The sequence below is a fragment of the Melanaphis sacchari genome, unplaced genomic scaffold (assembly GCF_002803265.2).
Source record: "Melanaphis sacchari strain LSU unplaced genomic scaffold, SCAv2.0 Contig77_pilon_pilon, whole genome shotgun sequence".
In the NCBI taxonomy this organism is placed as follows: Eukaryota; Metazoa; Arthropoda; class Insecta; order Hemiptera; family Aphididae; genus Melanaphis; species Melanaphis sacchari.
In genome coordinates this window covers 2,899,524-2,919,539 of record NW_020271547.1, presented here as the reverse complement: position 1 = coordinate 2,919,539, position 20,016 = coordinate 2,899,524, and the positions used below count along the sequence as shown (strand labels likewise).

Below are 20,016 nucleotides of genomic sequence, written 5' to 3'. Positions count from 1 at the left end.
AAAAAAAAATTGGTTTAACTTCCCTGTCTATTGTACATCAAATACATCACTAAACTACTTTAATAAATTATAGTAGATATTGAATAGATTAGATCTAAATAAAAATAATTATATAATTTATAGGTAGCTGAATAAACTAAATTAGTATCAGGTTTTTAATTTAACTATTTATAGCCCAAAAAGTATCATCAAACAAAAAACTTTAGCAAAAATAATAATAATAATAGAATGCTAATATTATAGAATTAATCTTTTTGTCTTTTTTTACTAAGTATTTATGAAGTATTGATTTAAATAGTTATACATTATCCTAACATTGAATGAACGTTATACTTGATGAAAAATAATTCCAATGAGTTACGATAATGAATTAAAGCAAGGCCTTTCATACATTTCTCTGGTTTATTTTTTATATTATGCTAGTTAAGCAAAAAGTAAATTATAGATAAGAATTCGAAATTCGTCAACATGAGCGAATATATTACACATTACTTTTATTCCATTACTAATATTATAAAATATTGAATAATTACGTATAAGATAATACATGAAATTGACATTTTTAGCAACATTAGGCACTGAGTATAAGGAGGTCAGCATTACATTCATAGTGAACGTAACGAACGTCTATGACACAGCTATAAACAATTTGGAAGTCAACATTATCAGCCCGGAAGAAAATAACTTTACAAATTATGTCGTACAATTTAAATTTTCAATCACATTTTAGTTTTCTTCTTGAATATAAATCTCAGTACACGTTGTTATTGTTTCAAACACGCATCATCAAGATTGTAATAATATTTTAACTTTTATTAATACCATAATCGAAGATTTTATCTTATAATATTTTTATTTTCAATAATAGTAAGAATCGTACACATAACTATAAAACTAAAATTAATAATAATTAAATGAATTTAACATGTTTCGTCTTTGACCTTTTAGAAACTTTTTTTTTTCCATAAATAAGACCTTTTTTTTAATAATATGAACTTAAATATTAATTAAAATATACCATCTCAGGTCATGGTTTTTAGACTAAGCATTACTCAATGGCCTAGGCGGATGTCAATGTTCGAAAAAATAACACTACAAATCGGTAATCAATTCAAGTCGTTTAACCAGCATTAGTCCGATAAATTCATAAGTAAGCAGTATTTATTCCGAAGATACAACAATTTACATAGGTCATAGTCTCTTCGGGACAAACATACCTTTATATAGATAATTATTTCTAAATTTAATTCCACGTTACAACCAAAAAAATTACTTCAACTCTACTTTCTTAAGAAAATGCAAACTATTAGTTTTCTTTCTCTACAGACCACTAAGCAAAATTGCGTTCATCAGAACTAATCTTATGTTGTTAACTTTAATAGAAGAATAAATTGATCTATTATTAAACTTAAACAAAAGTTAAGAGCATTTTTGTATACTCAATATTTTATGTAGACATTTTCACGATTTTTACATTTTCAATGACATGTAAACATTGTTTAATCGTAGTATGCTTATATTACATACTTATAATTTGCATAAAAAATTAAAATATCGTAAAAAACAAACTAATTTACTACGAATAGATACGTAGATAAAACCATAATTCACAGAACAAATACAGATGTTTTAAACGTTAAACTTTTAAATAGACCAATTCACTTGAATATTAAAACTAATTACACATAATTACTTCTGCAGAATGTATACTTCTTATATGTTGCATTTATTATTGCCCGTGGTCAGAGAAAAAACAAATAATTTATTATAAGTAATCAAAATATAAACATAATTTCTATTTTAATCGTCACTGGTTTTCCAAATAGTGATTCCTAAAGTTTTTAACTAAAATCAAGTATAAGTAATAATATATTGTATTTATTTAACCTAAAATTATTATGATATCCTAATCCTATTAATTTTTTAAAACAAAAAGCTAATTCGTTAATTTATTTAATTTTACACAACTTTCCTGATATAAGTAAAAATGCTATGTTATGTAACTAATGGTTAAAAAAATTCATATTTCAATAAAAAACGATAAAGAAGACATATCCTAAAAGCTCAAACAAAAGACAATGTTTTTGCAATATGTAGTTTTACAACAATTCAAGATTATGTACCTATAGAATTTTTTTAACTAGGAACAAATATTAGTACCAAATAGGTAGGTAACGGTAACAATTACAAAAGACCACCGGAAATAACTGACCAACGCTCAACTGAAATATTATGTTCTCAATGTTCATAGAATTAACAACGAAGACGTTGTCATCATTTGTGAGACACACAATATGAAAAAAAAACCAGAAGCGTTATATTATAGGTAGTACACATGATACAAGATATCGTTTTCAAATAAAATATAATTGTATTACCACAACCTATTTTACAGTTGTAGTCTTCTAACCTAAGAAAAAAATAAAAACGCATAAATAAAAAACGCATTCATCAGTCAGTTCACTATGAAATTTGTATAATTAAATGCTTAAAACTGAATCTATTATTTAAAACATTTCAGAGTCATCTTTTGTTCAGAAAATAAATAGCAATCATAATATCATGGGCTTTTAAGATTTGCTGATAATTTAATTCATTATTTTAATATTAATATTTTTAAATCTCATTGAAAATTCATAAAAAAGCTTTGACATTTTAATTAATTAATTTTTTATTAAAATCGGTATATATACACAAATCATTTAAATATATATTTAAAATAATCGGAATTCATCACAGTTATCGATATTATTTGAGGTGTATTTTTAAGTAGTATGACTGTGTTTATAGTAATATTCATAAAAAATTACCAATAAAAGTAATTGAAATTTGATATTTTATAAATGATCTAGCTGGTGTTATATTTTATTGTTGACTTCTTGAAAATCGCGTACTTACATAATTGTGTTGATACATGTCATATGGTTTTTTTATTCGTGTAGTTCACTAGTTCATTGAGTTGATTATTTTGAATTAAAAACATGTACTATAGGTCCTATAGTATTGTATTCTTTTCTGTGCGGTTTTTTCGTTCGTATGGTTTATCGTGCATAAAGTTTTAATTATTTTGTATTGAAAGTGCGAACAATAAATGATACAGATTCAAAATAATAATGAAAACCTCGAATTTCTTTCAGTAATACAGTAGATATTTGCAAAAAAATATATGATAGGTACAATAATATGATATTAATCACAGTAAAATGTCCCTAAATTTTAAAAACAATTTGAAACTCAATAATCCAAATTTAATTTATATTGAACACAATAACGTAAATTATACGAATAAAAATATGGTATTTAACTATAGCAGAAAAATTCAAAAACTTGTCAACTATTTTTAAATAAGATAGCGAGTTTCGAAAATATAGTGGTATGATCAATAGCTTACCTTATTTGCCTTTGAATATAGAGTTGATTGAAATTACGTGTTTTTAAAAGAAAATATTTCGCTTTATTTAGAAGAAATTTTTCTTATCATTTTTTTATTGTGTAACTAGAAAAAATAGACTATCAGGAACTGGCTTTTCCTTGCGTCTATGAAGAAAACTTCTAAATTTCTACATTCATCGTGGAATGTCCATAAAATGATACTGAAAGTTGGAATAACCACTTTTTAAAGCTTTGTGGTCATAGACATATTAAAATTTAGAATTTAAAAATGTGTCGGCAGACCAATCATAATTTATGATAATTAATACAGGAGACTATACAGGTTCAAATTTGATCAGATATATTAAATTTAAAACCGCTTAAAATAAAAATATGTGTGTACAAATTAAAAATAATTAAATTAACATATTAGATTAATAATGGCAGTAAGCCACAATATTAGAAAACAATGCTATTCTTTTTAATTTACTAATGTGTACCTACTTATGACTTTAAATATATACATTTCAAATGATAATATGCACAATATTTATGAATACATAAAATATATGATAAGTTTTCTTAAGCAGCTGCTTGCATTGAATTGTTTATAATTTATTACAGCTCTCTTAGTTAAACATTACAATTCATTACTTATTACAATATACTAAAATTATATTAAATATAATATTTTAATTTTAAGACTCAGTTGGTTCATTATAAATGATATAAGTAACAACTATGAAAACAATTCTAAAGGTAAAGAACAATTAAGGAATGTTCAAAAAATAAAGATAATTATAAAAAATATTAAAATAATATGGACTATGAAGATTAACAAGAATAAAACCAAAATAATTACTATATATAAATAAGTAGAAAAAAGTTACTAAACTCCGACATAATAATCGAAAACAAGAATTAAAAACAGTTTATGTTAAATGTTTTATGTACCTATGAAGCAAAATAATGTACAATAAAACATCAAAGACAGACATAAAAATAAGCAAAGGTTTTCTAATTTATTTAATGTAAAAACTGTCAATTTAATACCAAAATAGCAATTATAAAGAACTATGTATGGAGTGTAGGAGTGTATTGTCATACAAAGTAGAAACATACGCAATACACAAAAATTTTAAATTTTAAAACATGGTACCCTCTTGAAGAAGAATATTAAGAACTATAAGGATAGAGAAAGTTTGAAATAATGAATTATACTTTATATGATATCAGCAGCATTGCAACAGTGTAACATAACTAATTTTTTTTAAAACTTATATTGAGTTGTTACCTTTGATATTAGTGTGAATTCTACAATACTTATTAAAATTTACAATACAATACTATCCTTGCACTATTTAATAAATTTTAAAGTAACACTATCAATATTCATTTAATATATAAATTTAGATATTAATTAATTACAAAAAACATTACACATTACACCTATATTATTATATTAATAATTTATTTTATAGATATTGATAACACATATCATTAAAAATAATTAAATTAAACTAATTTAATACCATTTCACATGATCATTATTTATAATTTCATGTTTAGCATAATTATAAAATTATTCAAAAATAGACAATTACAATATTATATTATTAACTTTTATTATATTTATTATTGTTATTAATTACTACTATTTATAAATAATAGGTTTTTAAATTTTCTTAATTTGTTTGAAGGCTGGGACAACTTTTAGAAATTTAATAATAATTTATCTGAATTAAAAATTTTGAACAAATTCTGATCAAATGTAACTAACTAAATAATTACAGAAAATTAAACACTTTAAAACAATAAGTAATATATTTTTACCTATATAGTATTATAATGAACCAAATATTATATGAAAATATCAATGGCAAACAAAACCTAATAAACTTAAGTAGGGAAGTAAACATATATTGGTGCATAACAAAAATGTATGCTTAGTCAGCAATATAAAATAAAATTGTACTTGAGTCATTACTCATATTATAAGTGTGGAACAATGCAAAATATTAAAACCTCAAGTACCTACTCTATAGCTATACGTAATAGTTCTTAGAAAAGGGCGAGATCACATAACAATATTGAATATATATATATATGTGTGTATAATATATATGCTACCTAAACATTTGTAAGTAATACACGTCATATACATAATCGCCGAATGTGCCCGGTAGTATATAAAATAATTCACGTACGGTAAAAATATACCAGCAAATACACACTTACTTGGATATTACTGTAGGTGGTATGGTGAAATCCTTTCGGGGACCGTATACTAAACGGGCCCTTATACACATTGTTACAAAAATATATATAGTGTACGTGTGTGTGCTGTGTATAATATTATAAACAAAACTAGTAGGTGTAAATATTTAAATTAATTAGCGTAATGTAAACAGACAAATAATTTTTAAAAAAAAAAATAAACAGATAAAAAAAAAACAAAACAAAAATTGTACTACGAAAAAATAATACGAAAACAAAAACAAAACAGTCGGACCGCCCCGGACCGTGAAGCGTTATCACGTATTTTGTAATTATGTTCCGAATAAAATTCGTGCCGTGATTGCGGCGGACGGTGGTGTGTGTACGCACAACGCGCGCGTTTGCACACGTACGTACGCGGGTCGACACTCGACCGCCTTGGAAAGAGGCCGCCACCCGGCGGGGGTACTCGGCGGCACCGGACGACGACGAAAATCCATTCTCCCGAACCACCACTCGTTCGCGCCACACAGGCCACCGGTGCAGCCAACCCGCCGAGCGCCGGGACATTCACGGTCACGTCGTTTGCCAGACGTACTGACGAATGGTAATGCACTTCAAAACACAAATTCGTTATTAAACGCGATCTAGATTCTAGCGCTCCAACACTTGTGAACGCAGCTTAATGTTAATGTGTTACGGTCGTCGCGACTACGTTTTACTTGTTCGACCGTGTTTTAAACGATAAATAATAATAGATTATATTTTTTTTTTCTGTTTCCCGTCGTCACCGTGTCGCCCGCGTATTCGTCCCGTGCACCGAAGTGAACGTCGGGTCCGTAACACCCGTTCCGCCGTTGTTATTACGGCGTACTGCGCGCCATTTGTCTCGCGCTGTGTGTGCACGTCGTAGAAAGTAGTTGCGTTCAAAACCCTGTGATATTTGTCCTGTACAGGTGATCTCGTCTAAAATTTATATTTAATGTGCTTTCCGGTGTCAGATTGATTAATCCGGATTAGCCATACCGTAGTAGATACGTCCTGATGTCGACATAAGACTTTCGTACGCAGACTTGCTCAACTCTATATTGTTGGCCTACACCTGACCGCCACAATGCCAAGCATTGGTGTCAACCTTCGAGTGACTGGTTACTGCAACCAGGGTGGTAGAAAGTACATGGAAGACATGTTTTCAGTGGCTTACCAACAGACACCGGACATGAAAGATCTGGAGTATGCCTTCTTTGGAATATTTGACGGACATGGTGGTTCAGAAGCAGCTGCATATGCCAAAGATCATTTACTTGACACTATCATCAAAGACGATGCATTTTGGTCAAAAAACGATGATGACGTTTTAAGAGCTATCCGTAATGGTTATGTAAATACTCATATTGAAATGTGGAAAAACTTGGGTATTTATAAAGTTTACATTTACTTATAGACTAACCCATGAATAATACCTATTTTTTTAGAAAATTGGCCGAGAACTCCTTCTGGGTTACCTAACACATCGGGAACGACTGCAAGTATAGCCTTTATAATGAGAGGAAAAATTTATACAGGTCACGTTGGTGATAGTTGTATTGTACTTGGTTATCAAGATGAAGGTAATAACTTTTGTTTTACTAATTTTTTTTCAAATGTATTTACATTTATTTTTTATTTTTCTATTTTAGAAAACGGAGAATGGAAAGCTAAACCATTAACACGAGATCATAAACCAGAGTCATTTGAAGAAAAATTAAGAATAGAAGAGTGTGGTGGTAAAGTTATTAATAAATCTGGTGTTCCTCGAGTAGTATGGAATAGACCTCGTATTGGTCACAAAGGTCCTGTACGTCGTTCAACTACAATTGATGAAATACCGTTCTTAGCAGTAGCTCGTGCTCTTGGTGATTTTTGGAGTTTCAATTCTGAGCATAATAAATTTGTTGTATCTCCTGAACCAGACGTTGAAGTATTCAATGTTGATCCTTCTAAACATCGCTGTTTGATATTTGGTACCGATGGCTTATGGAATGTTCTTTCAGCAGATGTTGCAATTTCAAATGTATATGCAACAGAAAAACATAATATTGAAATGAAATCTTTAGAAGTAAGAAATTTACTTTGATAAAATATTTAATTTTTTTATCAAATTTTTTTTTTTTTTTTTTAGAAACAAGATTGGTTAAATCCATCAAAAAATCTTGTTGATAAGGCAATATTACAATGGAATAAAGTAAGATTGAGGGCTGATAATACCACAGTTATAACACTAATGTTAGATCCACCTGGTCCACCTGCTCCACAAGTGTTATTAAAACATAAAATGCAGACTGGTAATATGAAATGTGAAGATAAAAATAGTTGCAAATGTGTTGATGGAGATCCACAAGTTCAAAGATTTGGTAGAGGTACAAGTGGAGGTTATGCCATATTTACTAGATATCCTACAGACCATCATCTAAGAGCATCAAGTGCTCATGCCAGCACTTCAAAACCGTAAGTTACTTGGTATTTAACTTAAATATTTGTTCTTATTTAATGTTTCTACTTTTTTTTTTCATAGATGTCCTAATCCTCCTATAGAAACACCGCCAATAAAAACAAATAAAGTACTCAGAACATCTGCAAAAATTAATAATAATAACAACAACAATAATAGCTCTAGTAAAAAAGATGGTGAACCAGCAGGAAAAAGATGTACGCGAACAAGCAGTGGAAGAATTGTCAAAAAACAAAAACTGAACGAAAAGTCAACTAATGATGAGACTTCCAAATTTGGTAATAGTGATTCTGAAAATGAACAAATGCCACGTGAACCTTGGCTGTTGTCCCCAACTAAATCAATTAAACCTGACGAGACTAAAGTAGGTGTAGTGTTAAGAAGTTCTGGAAAAATCCAAAAAGTATGGAAATGTAATGACACCAAAGAAGATTCAACTCCAGCTAAGATAACAACAATATCAAAAATTAAGACACCTTTAACAGAACCAATGACTAGAATATTAAGATCACACAAAAAAAAAGATAGTAGAAGATTTAAAAAAGTTGTATCCAGATCATCTTGGTCAGCAGGCATGGTAACTCGTAGTCATAGGAGAAGTGTTAAATATTAATTATATCATGTATAATTGATTTCCCTGTTTATTTTAATTAATTTTACCACATTTTGTCAACTACGAAAACCATTCGATATCCTTATATTTTGTAGTATTGTTTTTATTTTATGTTATTTGACATAGTTTTGCTTTATCACACAAAATGTTATTAAATTATTGTGTTTTTTGTTTTTTTTTTTTTTTTTTTAAACAAACAGAAATATTTCAATTGAAATAAATAAAATCAGGTATTTTGTTTTCTACTAATTTAAAGTTTTTTGACTAATTACAAAACTGATAATTATTTGTTCAATAGAATGATTGTACATTTTATAAAATCACCAATTTTATTATTTTTTTTTTTATCTTTTAGAAAAATTGTTAAATGCTAATATTATAAAATTTAATTATTAGTTATGTATAAAACAATTATATTTTTTTAATTGTGAACATTGTATTATAAATATATGAACTTTATAATTGTTTACATGATATGAAATGTAAATGTTTGTTGAAACTATTAAGATTAAATCATACATATTTATATTAAGTTTGTTTTTTTAAAGATCCATTCTCACGTGGCTACATGACGTTTACTTTATAGCCTACATAATGTTATCTAAGTGATCTTGTATTGTAGTTTTGTTTCTTATAAAAATAATATTGATAATATGATTCATTTAATTGATAACGAATGTTCCGTTTTCCTGGAGTTCATAGTTCCCTCTAGTCGCCCTATATGACCAAACCACTTGCGCCTGTACTATGTTCAGTCAATATCACAGATTGTGGCAATTGACTATAGCGCGCTTAGTGGAGTTTGACGTAGTAAAACATATGAAGGAAGACGCGGTAAATTTAAATTTATGAATACCATAATATTGTATATATAATCAGCAATATCAATTATTTACTATCTCTTAAAATTCTCTAATCAGTAATCATTTCTAAAACTTTAATTTATTTTGTAAATTTGTATTAACAAAATCATACATTACCAAATAAAAATAAAACACTGAAGTCAATGAACAAATAAAATTGTTTTTGAAAATGCTAACGTCATTGCGTCATCATCTTCTTTGCTACTGGTATCTTCGTCTCAGTGTCGTATTTGCGGAAAGGGGATCAAGGGGATTAATTCCCCCCCCCATAGACTGTATACACACAAATAATTATAGTCATATTATTTAAAATATTATAATATAATGTACAGTATTCTCATTAGTATCTTTATTTATAGTCATATTCCCCCATGACAAAAACCTAAATACGCCACTGCTTCGTCTAGATTAATATCGTCATTATAATTTGTTCTAAAATGTTGTCACTTAAATGGAAAATCTTTCATGAAATCATCAACTTGCAATTTTTTTCAGTGTGGTACACATTTCTTTCAATTATCTATACGGTTAAAACTTCCATGCTTTGCTCGCAAGTTTTTCGACATTTGAAATTTAAAATGGCATTTTTTGTGGTTACTTTTCCTTTTATTTGTGCCAATATTAGCTTGAGTGGATTTCAATAGAAATGATAAAACGAAAAAAGCTCTATACTTATGTACAGCATTTTTTTCATTTTAGTAAATGTACCCTTTCGACTTTCAAATAGTTTTTATTAACCCTATAGGTAAGGTCTGATTAAATAATCTATCTGTCTATCTACCTATTAAATAGATTAACGGTCGGAGATTGTTTTTACAAAGGTTAACCATAACGTATGCTGTATGCAAAAAACGCACTTCTTGTTCTTTAATAACAGCCATCAATATCATTTCGATTACGCTTCATTGTAAAAATTGTCAAGGAAATAGGATACCTACCTACTGACATTTATCATAAAATGAATGATTTTTCTTACAGTATCAGCATCAAAATTGTCGATTTCATGAGTTTATTTTGCTCTTTTTCAAGTATTTTGTAATGAAGTAAACATTAAACATATACTAAATATATGTCTAGTTTCAGCCTTTCGGGCACGAAATATTAGCTACATTACTTGTTATACCTATACGGCTATACAACTATCACAGCTGAACAATCATTTTCAGCTTTACTCCTGATGATGCTCAAAACAGTTAAAATATTAATATGAAAAAAGTACGATTTGTGCAGCTACCAAGGAAAATATTATAATTTAGATTTTGTTTATGTTTTTTATTTAATAATATTCGAACGATATTTTGCCTTTTGATATTTAAAATTTGTTTTGTAACAAACTTAATTTAAATTTAATAGGAGCTATATGCATCAAACCTTTAACAATTAATAATATATCAACATATCATATTCATAGACTAAACATAATAATGTCCGGATCGTCCGGTGCAGCATTATCGACCCGTTCATGGTTTTTACAATAAAACAAACTCAATTTAAGATATCTTATTAAATAGTGGTACCAATAGAAACAACAATGTGGTACCTAATACATATCATACGAATTTATAATATTCATATAATATAGATAGTTTTAAACAGGAATAATATGGGATAATACTGAATTGGCTTTATTGATCATATAATACACCAAAACTATGATATTAACATCTATGAGGTTTTAAATAGTTTTTCTAGATTATACCACAAAAGTAGCATTTTATACTTTAATTTTAATATATAAGTTCTGTCAAGCATAATACTTATAAGCTATCAAGTTATAAACTAATTTTTATAAATAAATTCTTGAGTCTTTTCTTTATTTATTAAAATTAGTTTCATGCATAAGTAATAAAATATTATTTTTTTTTAATATGTACAGTTTAAATTATAAGCATTATAGGTCATAGCTCAGAAAGATACCAGTCACCGACAATTAATATTGCACAAAGTGAAGAGATTATATTATTAAACTATACATATAAACGGATAATTTTTAATTTACAAGAACCTTCCCCACCATCTCCCAAGTCACCGATTTTTTTTTTTTGTGTAGGTACATGCCGGCGTAGTTTAGTCATCTATGAATTTTAATTTAGATTTTGAAATTTGAAATCAATAATAATTGTGCATAACATTATCTGTGCTAAAGATAATATTATCTATTCGTAATACCTTATCGTATTTTGATAAAAATTTGCTACTATCATAATATATTCCTACTATTGACTTATATACTTTTTATAATCAATGTTACTTCCACAGAGTACTGAATAGATAAAATTCTATAATCAATGTTACTACGAGTACTACCACCAAACACCTATTCACTATTCAATTTCAGTGTTATGTACTTATGTTTGCTAATTTGCTATGGTTAACTGTGGATTAATAGTTATTACTTAATACTTGAAAGTTTAAAAATTTACTATGGGCCGAATGCCTGCTCAACTTTTTGTCTGACAACTTTACATTCTTAATTTTTTCAGTTATTTATTCATATTTATATTAACCTATTTTTAATTCTCTAGTCATCTATATTTTTATTAATGAGCCTTGAATTACCAAGATGGAACATATAAAAACTCCAAAAGTAATTTACATGATTCCTAGTCGTGTCCTTTAAATTATAAATATTGAAAATTACTTGATAAATAAGTGTTGAATATTTTGTTGGGTGCTTGTGGCTAAGGTTAACACATATTATGCATGTGTGCTAGAAAACTAGATTCCTCCATAAATTATCCTAATCAACACAATCCCTAACCTACCCACCTGTAGTGTTTAATTGTTCTACCCAGAGAGGTTATGGTGGTTTGTATTCTGTAGTTATTATAGTAGATCTAACCCAGGTTGTTGTGCATGCTTTTGTAGGACACGCAGTGAGTTGTGTGTATAAATCTGTAACACATGCAGTTGTATGGCTGAAAAAGACAGGTTCGTGTCACCGGCTGGCTTCCGTCTGTATCGTTTGTCGTCAGCTCCTGGATCGTATTCTCTGTTCTGCCGCTTGAGGTCGTGGCTACAGCGTGAAGCTGCTATGGCCAAAGTGGCTAGGCAACAGCAACAGGACGGTTCGGTCATTAAAAAGGTACAACGCGGTTATTTAGTTAAAAAAGAATGCTGATTACCTAATAGTTAAAATTATTATTATAATTTATAAGTATAAAAATTTACATTAAATACAATTTATTCAGCTATTGACTTTAAAAATATATCAAAAGATAATTGATTTTATAGTTATCAATTAATTATATTTCATTAAAATACTCTTAATGTTTATTATTTACTTCGCCTAAACAATATACATATTAATATACTTATATAATTTTATAATTTTTAAATATATCATAATTAACTAAGTATAATATTATTAATATAAGAGTAATATTAATTTTCAACTCTACAGAGAAAATAATTAAAAAACTATGTTAGGTTTAGAACTTTTCAAAAGATTTTTCATATTCAATTTGATAAAAATTTGAGTTTCAAGTTACCATGATTTTACCAGTGGTTACAAATTTATATTCAAATATGCGACTAAAACACATGTTTTATGTGAATAGTTTTGGTGGTGGTGTTGGTACATATAAGCTAGTTATAGTGACTTATTTTCAAGTTTTACTTTTAAAGATATTATTCATGGGTATGGTTAAAATAAAAACCAATTATAATTTTAAAACAAATAATTTAATGAGAATTAATTGTAAAACTAGTAAAAAAGAATTATATTATGTTTATGAAAAGTACATTGTTATCTGAAGCTTTAAAATAATACTTGCATTTTGATTAGAAAATAATAATTATTTTTTAATATTAATTATGTTTTTATTGTAACATTATTTACATATTTTCATAGTTTTCAAAAAAGTTTTATTAGATTCATATAGGTTAAAAACCATTTTTATATAAGTTTACTCTATAATTGCATGGTTTTGCATATGTTATATATGCATGAAGTTATAATCCCTTATCCATTTATTGTATATTTTTATTTAAAAAAAATCATTGATCTTATGTGTTAAGTTATATTTTAAACAATATTAAATTTAGGTGTCATATTTTAATTATTTATTTTGATAAACCTAATTCTTTTGTAGTTTAGAATAATAATAATTTAATTATAGTTAGTAGTTAGGTACTAATTAATAAAATTACCAAATCAATTTTATTTAAATAAATGTATAAAATTTATTTTGGTAAAGCAGACATTTTAAATATTATTTTAATGATAGTTATTTTATTACAATAATATTTTGATAATTTATTATAAATTTAAATTGGTATATTATACATATTAGGTATAATTCTAAAACAATTTATTACTATCTTAAATACCAAGTGAAATAAGAAATATATAGATTTTAGATTTGTTTATTTCTCTGGATTTGTTTTTGAATAGTTTAAGTGATCCAAAACTATTTTATATCAACATTTGAATTGAAATGGTATTAGAAAAAAACCAATATTAGTATTACTCTGAGGTGAGTAAAGTGAACCTGATGTCCTTGTATTTTTTTTTCTACTTTTTAAAAATATAATATCTTTAATATTTCATAATTGATAAAATATATTTATTAAAAGTTTTAATAACACCAATAATATAATTTAGTGATTACTTAAATGTTTAAAGATTATTATGAAGTGGATGGTTTGTAAAATATTTTAATCCTATATGTATCATTACTCCAATAAAATATGAATATATGTTATATCATACAAATAATCACCATTATTACAATTCATATAATTAAACAGTTCTATTAACATTAAAATATGTTGGATTATCAAAAAAATCAATATATTTAACAATTTATTCAAATGTAATGAGTTCATTTTGATTTTAAAATATTTTTAAATACAGATAACCATGCAATTATCAAAAATTTCACATGCTTTATTATTATATAATATAAACTCACATACTTGTTGATTTAATGACAATATTGTAATTTTATAAAAAAAAAAAAGGTAATAGTAAATATTAATACATTTTTAATATGGTTACTTGTATACATATCAGTAATTACTAACTTTACCCAATTAACATTATTCTCGTAGGGCATATAGGAGTGTGTAATCAATCATAATTCAAGCCTTGATATTGTTGTAATCAAATTGTTTTGCCAATAGTTTATTATTTTGTCTGTTGACAGTAATGTGTGTTAAGTTAGAATTCACTGTACTTTAGAATCCATTAGATGATTTTTCAACTAGGAATTAATATTCTAAACTTAAATTAAAATATTGTATAAGAATAAGTAAATAAATGATCAATGAAAGAAAATAAATAATAATTTTAATAATTTTTCAACTCATTTTTATATACTCTATTGAAAGGATTATTTTTATAATTTCAAAACAAATTTGGACTCCTATTTCTTAAAAATTAGACAAAATTCATGTATACATTACTACAGCTTTTCCTATTATCATTCTATCATACTTACAAGAAAACTATAATTAATTCCAAATAAAACATTGAAAAGAAAATGAAGTTATAACGTACTAATATATCAACTCTTAAAAATTAACCATTAATACATTTGTCGATCAGGAGTAAGACTCTTTAATTTACTCAAGACCTTGTACACCATTATTTCATATTATCTCTTAAACTTAACTAATAACATCTGTATTGTTTGTTTAATTCTAATATAATTTACTACAAATATTATGTTATTTATGTTTTAAATGTGCTTATTTCAAATTAGAAATTCACAGACTAAAAATTAATCTAGTAACAAAATCGCTTTCAACAATTATTGTAATATTACCTACTATTTAAAAAATATATAGTAGTAGGCATATTAACTTTTAAAATAAAACATAATATGCTTTTGAAAAATATGAAATGCATGGTGTAAAATTTGAGTCTAATAAAATCATGCGTTTTCATAACTTTGTGTAATTATAAAAATATAATGTGGTTTACTTTGGAATATTCAAGATTGTATTTTGCTTTTTCACTAATAGCGTAATCATTTTTAGCTTTAGGTATTGACATTTTCTTGGTATTATTGTATGTATAAATTAAACTCCATTTTAAGTTATGTTACACATAGGTCATAACTGCCCTTAATCCTTCATAAAAAAAGCTTAAGTAGCTCACAAGTTAAAATGCTATTAACTTAATAATGCTTTTACTTTTATCTAATAAATTTGTTAATTTATGTTAAACTGTGTATTTTTCTTTATTTCAGATAGAAAATGTGCGAATGTTAGACCGATATAATTCCAAAAAAATATCTGATGGTACATTATACTTAACAGCTACCCATTTAATCTTTTTTGATGCTGCAAATAATAAAGAATCATGGGTGCTATTAATGCATATAGGAAGTGTTGAAAAATTACCTATTACTACGATTGGTTGTCCAATACTAATAAGATGCAAAACATTCTTATCAGTCACATTTGTCATACCAAAAGAAAGAGATTCTCATAATATATTTACGTCATTGCTCGTTCTTTGCCAACCTGGTTTGTATTTTAATTTTTAATTATTCTTTAATTTATAAATATTATACATTAATATACATTTTTAGCAAAAATCGAAGATGTTTACTGCTTTTTATACAAATCAAATTCTGACAAGATATCGAAAAGTGCTGGTTGGGATAGTTTTAATCTAGAAAAAGAATATAAAAGAATGAATGTACCTAATGAATCTTGGAGTCTAACTACATTAAATCAAGACTATCAGGTTAATATTTTTAATTTATTTCATTTTTAAAATTCTAATGTATATATAATATATGATAATGATAAGCTTATTACATTTAATAAATTATTGACAGTTGTGTGATACTTACCCAAAGTTCCTTTTTGTACCATCGTCTGTGAGTACATCCATTTTAATCGGCAGTTCAAAGTTTCGTAGCAAAGAACGATTACCAGTACTTACATACTTACACAGAAATAAGGTATTTTACAAAAAAAATTGTTGTTTATTTGATTATACATTTTTATTATTTATAGGCATCTATTTGCCGCTGTGCTCAACCATTATCTGGATTTAATGCCAGATGCATGGAAGATGAACAACTTCTTACATGTATACTATACACAAATCCTGGTAGCGAGTACATGTATGTTGTTGATACTAGACCAAAGGTAATTTTATTGAAAAAAATAATTAAACAAGACTTATTATTCAATTTTATTTTTTATTAATTTTTAGATAAATGCTATGGCAAATCGAGCAACAGGGAAAGGTTATGAAAATGAAAACTTTTACGATAATATTAAATTTAATTTCTTAGGTATAGAAAATATTCATGTAATGAGAAATAGTTTGTCTAAAGTTGTAGATTGTGAGTACCATATTATGAAAATTATAATTTATAAATAATACTAATTATTATTTGTGTCATTATATTTATTTGAATATTAATATCATTTTCTAGTATGTGAACAACGAAACCTATCTATGTCACAATTTATTGGAGGATTAGACAGTAGTGGTTGGTTACGGCATATCAAAACTATTCTTGATACATCAGCTTTTATTTGCCAAGCAGTTAATAGTGGAAAATCTGTTGTGGTTCATTGTTCAGATGGATGGGATCGAACAGCTCAAGTCTGTTCGCTGGCTTCATTAATGTTAGATCCATATTATCGTACACTCCAAGGATTTCAGGTAAAATTTAATATTTTACTAAAAAGTTGAAATTATGTTCTGATTTTTAATTTGTTTAAATACTAGGCGCTTATTGAAAAAGATTGGTTAGCATTTGGTCATAAATTTAGTGATCGATGTGGCCATATAGCTGGTGACTCTAAAGAAGTCTCCCCAGTATTTACTCAATTTATAGAAGCAACATGGCAACTCACTATGATCCAACCTACTACATTTGAATTCAATGAAAGATTTTTATTAATTTTACATGACCATGTAACATCGTGTCAGTATGGAACTTTTATTGGAAACTCTGAAAAAGAACGTGTTGATCTCAAGTAATTATATTCATTGTATTGCATTAAGTTAATTAAATAATTTATTCTTTTAACACTTATATTTTAAATAATTATTTAGACTTAAAGATCGTACATTTTCTTTTTGGGGCTATGTTGAAGAACATAAAAAAGAATTTTTAAATCCTCTGTATAGTGCTCAATTAGATACTATGAGCCCTGATTTATCTCCTCAAAATATCAGATTTTGGCGGGGAATGTATTGTCGTTTTGAAAATGGAGTTCATCCTCGTGAGCATGTATATGACATTTTACTAGCGACTAGTGAACAAACAAAATCTATTGATGATCATGTAAAATTCCTACAAAAAAGATTATCATATTTTAAACGTAAGATAAGTGATGGTGCAGACATGGTCAAAAACAGTTTATTCTCAAAAGAAATATGTATAGAACCTATGAGTTATAACAAAGAAGATAATAATATTCAATCTATGAATGATACATTTGATAATTTAACTGTTATGGAACCAAAACTAGATGAAGCCCATAAGGTGGCTATTGAATGGAAGAGCTTAAGAGAAGCAGTTTCTTGTGAATGTTCTACTGATTCCTCTACAAAAAAAGTAATATATTGTTGTTTTAATATCAATAATTTAATTAAATTTAAATTTATCTTAATACAATAATAAATAATTACCCAAAGTGGGGACATAACCACTAGAACGTAAATAGTAAGTCGACATTATGAATATAAATGAATCTATTTAATGACAAAATTGATGCATTATTTATAGGTGTACTATAATTATTTAAGACACCTATTTCTTGGACTTCAATACTTGACAAGTAATGAGGTTTCAGGAAAAAACTGTCTTATGTGTTGTTGTACCTCTGCTACAATAATTTATTTTATTTATTAGTTAAAACATTAGTGGTTAATAATTATTATTATATTTTAGTTATAGCATAGTGGTACCCAATAAAATTTAACTTTATTCCCAGTTACAACAATTAAGACTTTTTTTCTGTGAAATTGTAATCTAAATAATTTCATAATAGATATTATACATCTTTTAATTATATTTTGCTATAAATTACAGAAATATAATATTTATATTTATATTTTATATTTAGTATCACTGTTGGAAATGTGGAAATGTGTTTTGTACTCGTTGCATTAATATGAATGTTCCATTACCTGGTCACCTTAGTCAAGATCCTGTGCCAGTATGTCACGGATGTCATAAAATTGTTTCAAGGTCATCAACAGAATCTTCATAAGTTCATTGTGTTATTATTCAATTAATTATTAGTTAATTTTAATTAAAAACCAGTTATAATATTTATTCTTAAATATGTAAATATAAATGCTAGATGGTATTACCTATTCCAGTTATAAATTAATTTATTTATATTATCAACATAATAGTCTAAATTATCTCATAGATCTCTATTTTTTTAATAGTACCTAATTTGTCTTCTTTATGAAAAATAAAAACTATCGCACAATACTTCCAATATTAAAATCAAATAATATATGATTTAAACAAATTAAAATGTTATGTTAATTTTTTATTGTATTCTAAATAAATCGAGAAAAATAATTGCACAAATATGATATAATCTATGTTATGTGCTAAAAGTTATTTTACATTAATTTTACTATTTATCAAACTTTAAATTGTTTAATTATATATTAAAATTACATTTATATAAAGCAAAATTGATTATATTTTAATTTAAAAATAATGAATTGTATTTAGTGTTTACTAACTTACTACAATCATATTATATAAATAAAAAACAATACTGAATGGTAATAATATTTTAATTGCACTTTATATCTTATAGTTTTAATTTTAAATATTTCATAAATTAAGACCATAAACTATACTAACTTAAAATTTAAATAAAGCAATAATGTATAATTATACATTATAGTTTAAAATTAGCAGAATTCACTTATTCTACACTTTAAATTAAAACTATAAGTTAAAATTTGTTAGAAATTATTATTGTTTATACCTAAGATCATTGATAGTACATAATTTTAATTAATTTTGTTTTATATTTATGTTAATCATGAATGATATAGTTATAATAAATACTGAAATTATAAGTTTACATACACAATTGATATATAAAAAGAAAGTGCCTTTTAACATTTATATGTTGAAAAATTGATTCAAATCTATACTATTGATATATTATATAGGTATTTACCAACTAATAATGAAGCATTAGGCTCTTAAATTAAATAATAATTTAAGTTTTAATAATGTACTTTATTTCCAATACCATATTACTATGTACATGTTTATATATTGCATTATTATACTATTATAATCTATGATATTAATTTCAGAACAATAATTATAAGATGTTTTTGTTTATGCCAAATAACTTCAACAATTATTTAATTTGTGTATAACTGCATTAGGAATATGATATTACATGACTATGTTGTTTCCATATTAAAAATGTAAAATCTAGCAATATTTCTTTAAATCAAAAAATAATTTTGAAGACCAAATTGATCAAATTGA

General features: G+C 26.1%; 3 protein-coding genes across 5 annotated transcripts in view; 2 read left to right on the top strand and 1 right to left on the bottom strand.

The window, feature by feature from the left end:
* Window positions 1-5,759, bottom strand: part of LOC112601346 (unconventional myosin-XVIIIa-like) — a 56,427-nt gene extending 50,668 nt beyond the window's left edge. For both annotated transcript variants that reach the window (XM_025348921.1, XM_025348920.1), the window contains exon 1: window positions 5,611-5,759. The gene's annotated coding sequence lies outside the window, so the exon portion shown is untranslated. The remainder of the gene's footprint in view (window positions 1-5,610) is intronic.
* Window positions 5,760-6,231: 472 nt separating this feature from the next.
* Window positions 6,232-8,862, top strand: LOC112601302 (protein phosphatase 1D). Its single transcript, XM_025348840.1, has 5 exons — window positions 6,232-7,004; window positions 7,065-7,199; window positions 7,269-7,687; window positions 7,751-8,076; window positions 8,144-8,862. Exons 1-5 carry the CDS (start codon window positions 6,704-6,706, stop codon window positions 8,691-8,693), a joined length of 1,731 nt encoding a protein of 576 aa, XP_025204625.1. The 5' UTR covers window positions 6,232-6,703; the 3' UTR covers window positions 8,694-8,862.
* Window positions 8,863-11,826: 2,964 nt separating this feature from the next.
* Window positions 11,827-18,981, top strand: LOC112601366 (myotubularin-related protein 6). 2 transcript variants are annotated; one of them, XM_025348959.1, is made up of 11 exons: window positions 11,827-12,143; window positions 12,425-12,641; window positions 15,754-16,033; window positions 16,099-16,256; window positions 16,351-16,476; window positions 16,532-16,666; window positions 16,734-16,866; window positions 16,960-17,192; window positions 17,259-17,509; window positions 17,589-18,093; window positions 18,605-18,981. In XM_025348959.1, exons 2-11 carry the CDS (start codon window positions 12,471-12,473, stop codon window positions 18,749-18,751), a joined length of 2,139 nt encoding a protein of 712 aa, XP_025204744.1. In that variant the 5' UTR covers window positions 11,827-12,143; window positions 12,425-12,470; the 3' UTR covers window positions 18,752-18,981. The 2 variants fall into 2 exon arrangements, with proteins under 2 accessions (XP_025204744.1, XP_025204745.1); XM_025348960.1 differs by lacking the exon at window positions 12,425-12,641.
* Window positions 18,982-20,016: the final 1,035 nt, after the last annotated feature.

Excerpts from the sequence above, each read along its gene's own strand:
- LOC112601302 (XM_025348840.1), top strand. The coding sequence starts at position 6,704 with ATGCCAAGCATTGGTGTCAACCTTCGAGTGACTGGTTACTGCAACCAG. Across the intron at positions 7,688-7,750 it reads TTGAAATGAAATCTTTAGAA|AAACAAGATTGGTTAAATCC; the intron begins GTAAGAAATTTA and ends TTTTTTTTTTAG. Across the intron at positions 8,077-8,143 it reads CATGCCAGCACTTCAAAACC|ATGTCCTAATCCTCCTATAG; the intron begins GTAAGTTACTTG and ends TTTTTTTCATAG.
- LOC112601366 (XM_025348959.1), top strand. The coding sequence starts at position 12,471 with ATGGCTGAAAAAGACAGGTTCGTGTCACCGGCTGGCTTCCGTCTGTAT. Across the intron at positions 16,477-16,531 it reads CATACTTACACAGAAATAAG|GCATCTATTTGCCGCTGTGC; the intron begins GTATTTTACAAA and ends TATTATTTATAG. Across the intron at positions 18,094-18,604 it reads CTGATTCCTCTACAAAAAAA|TATCACTGTTGGAAATGTGG; the intron begins GTAATATATTGT and ends TTTTATATTTAG.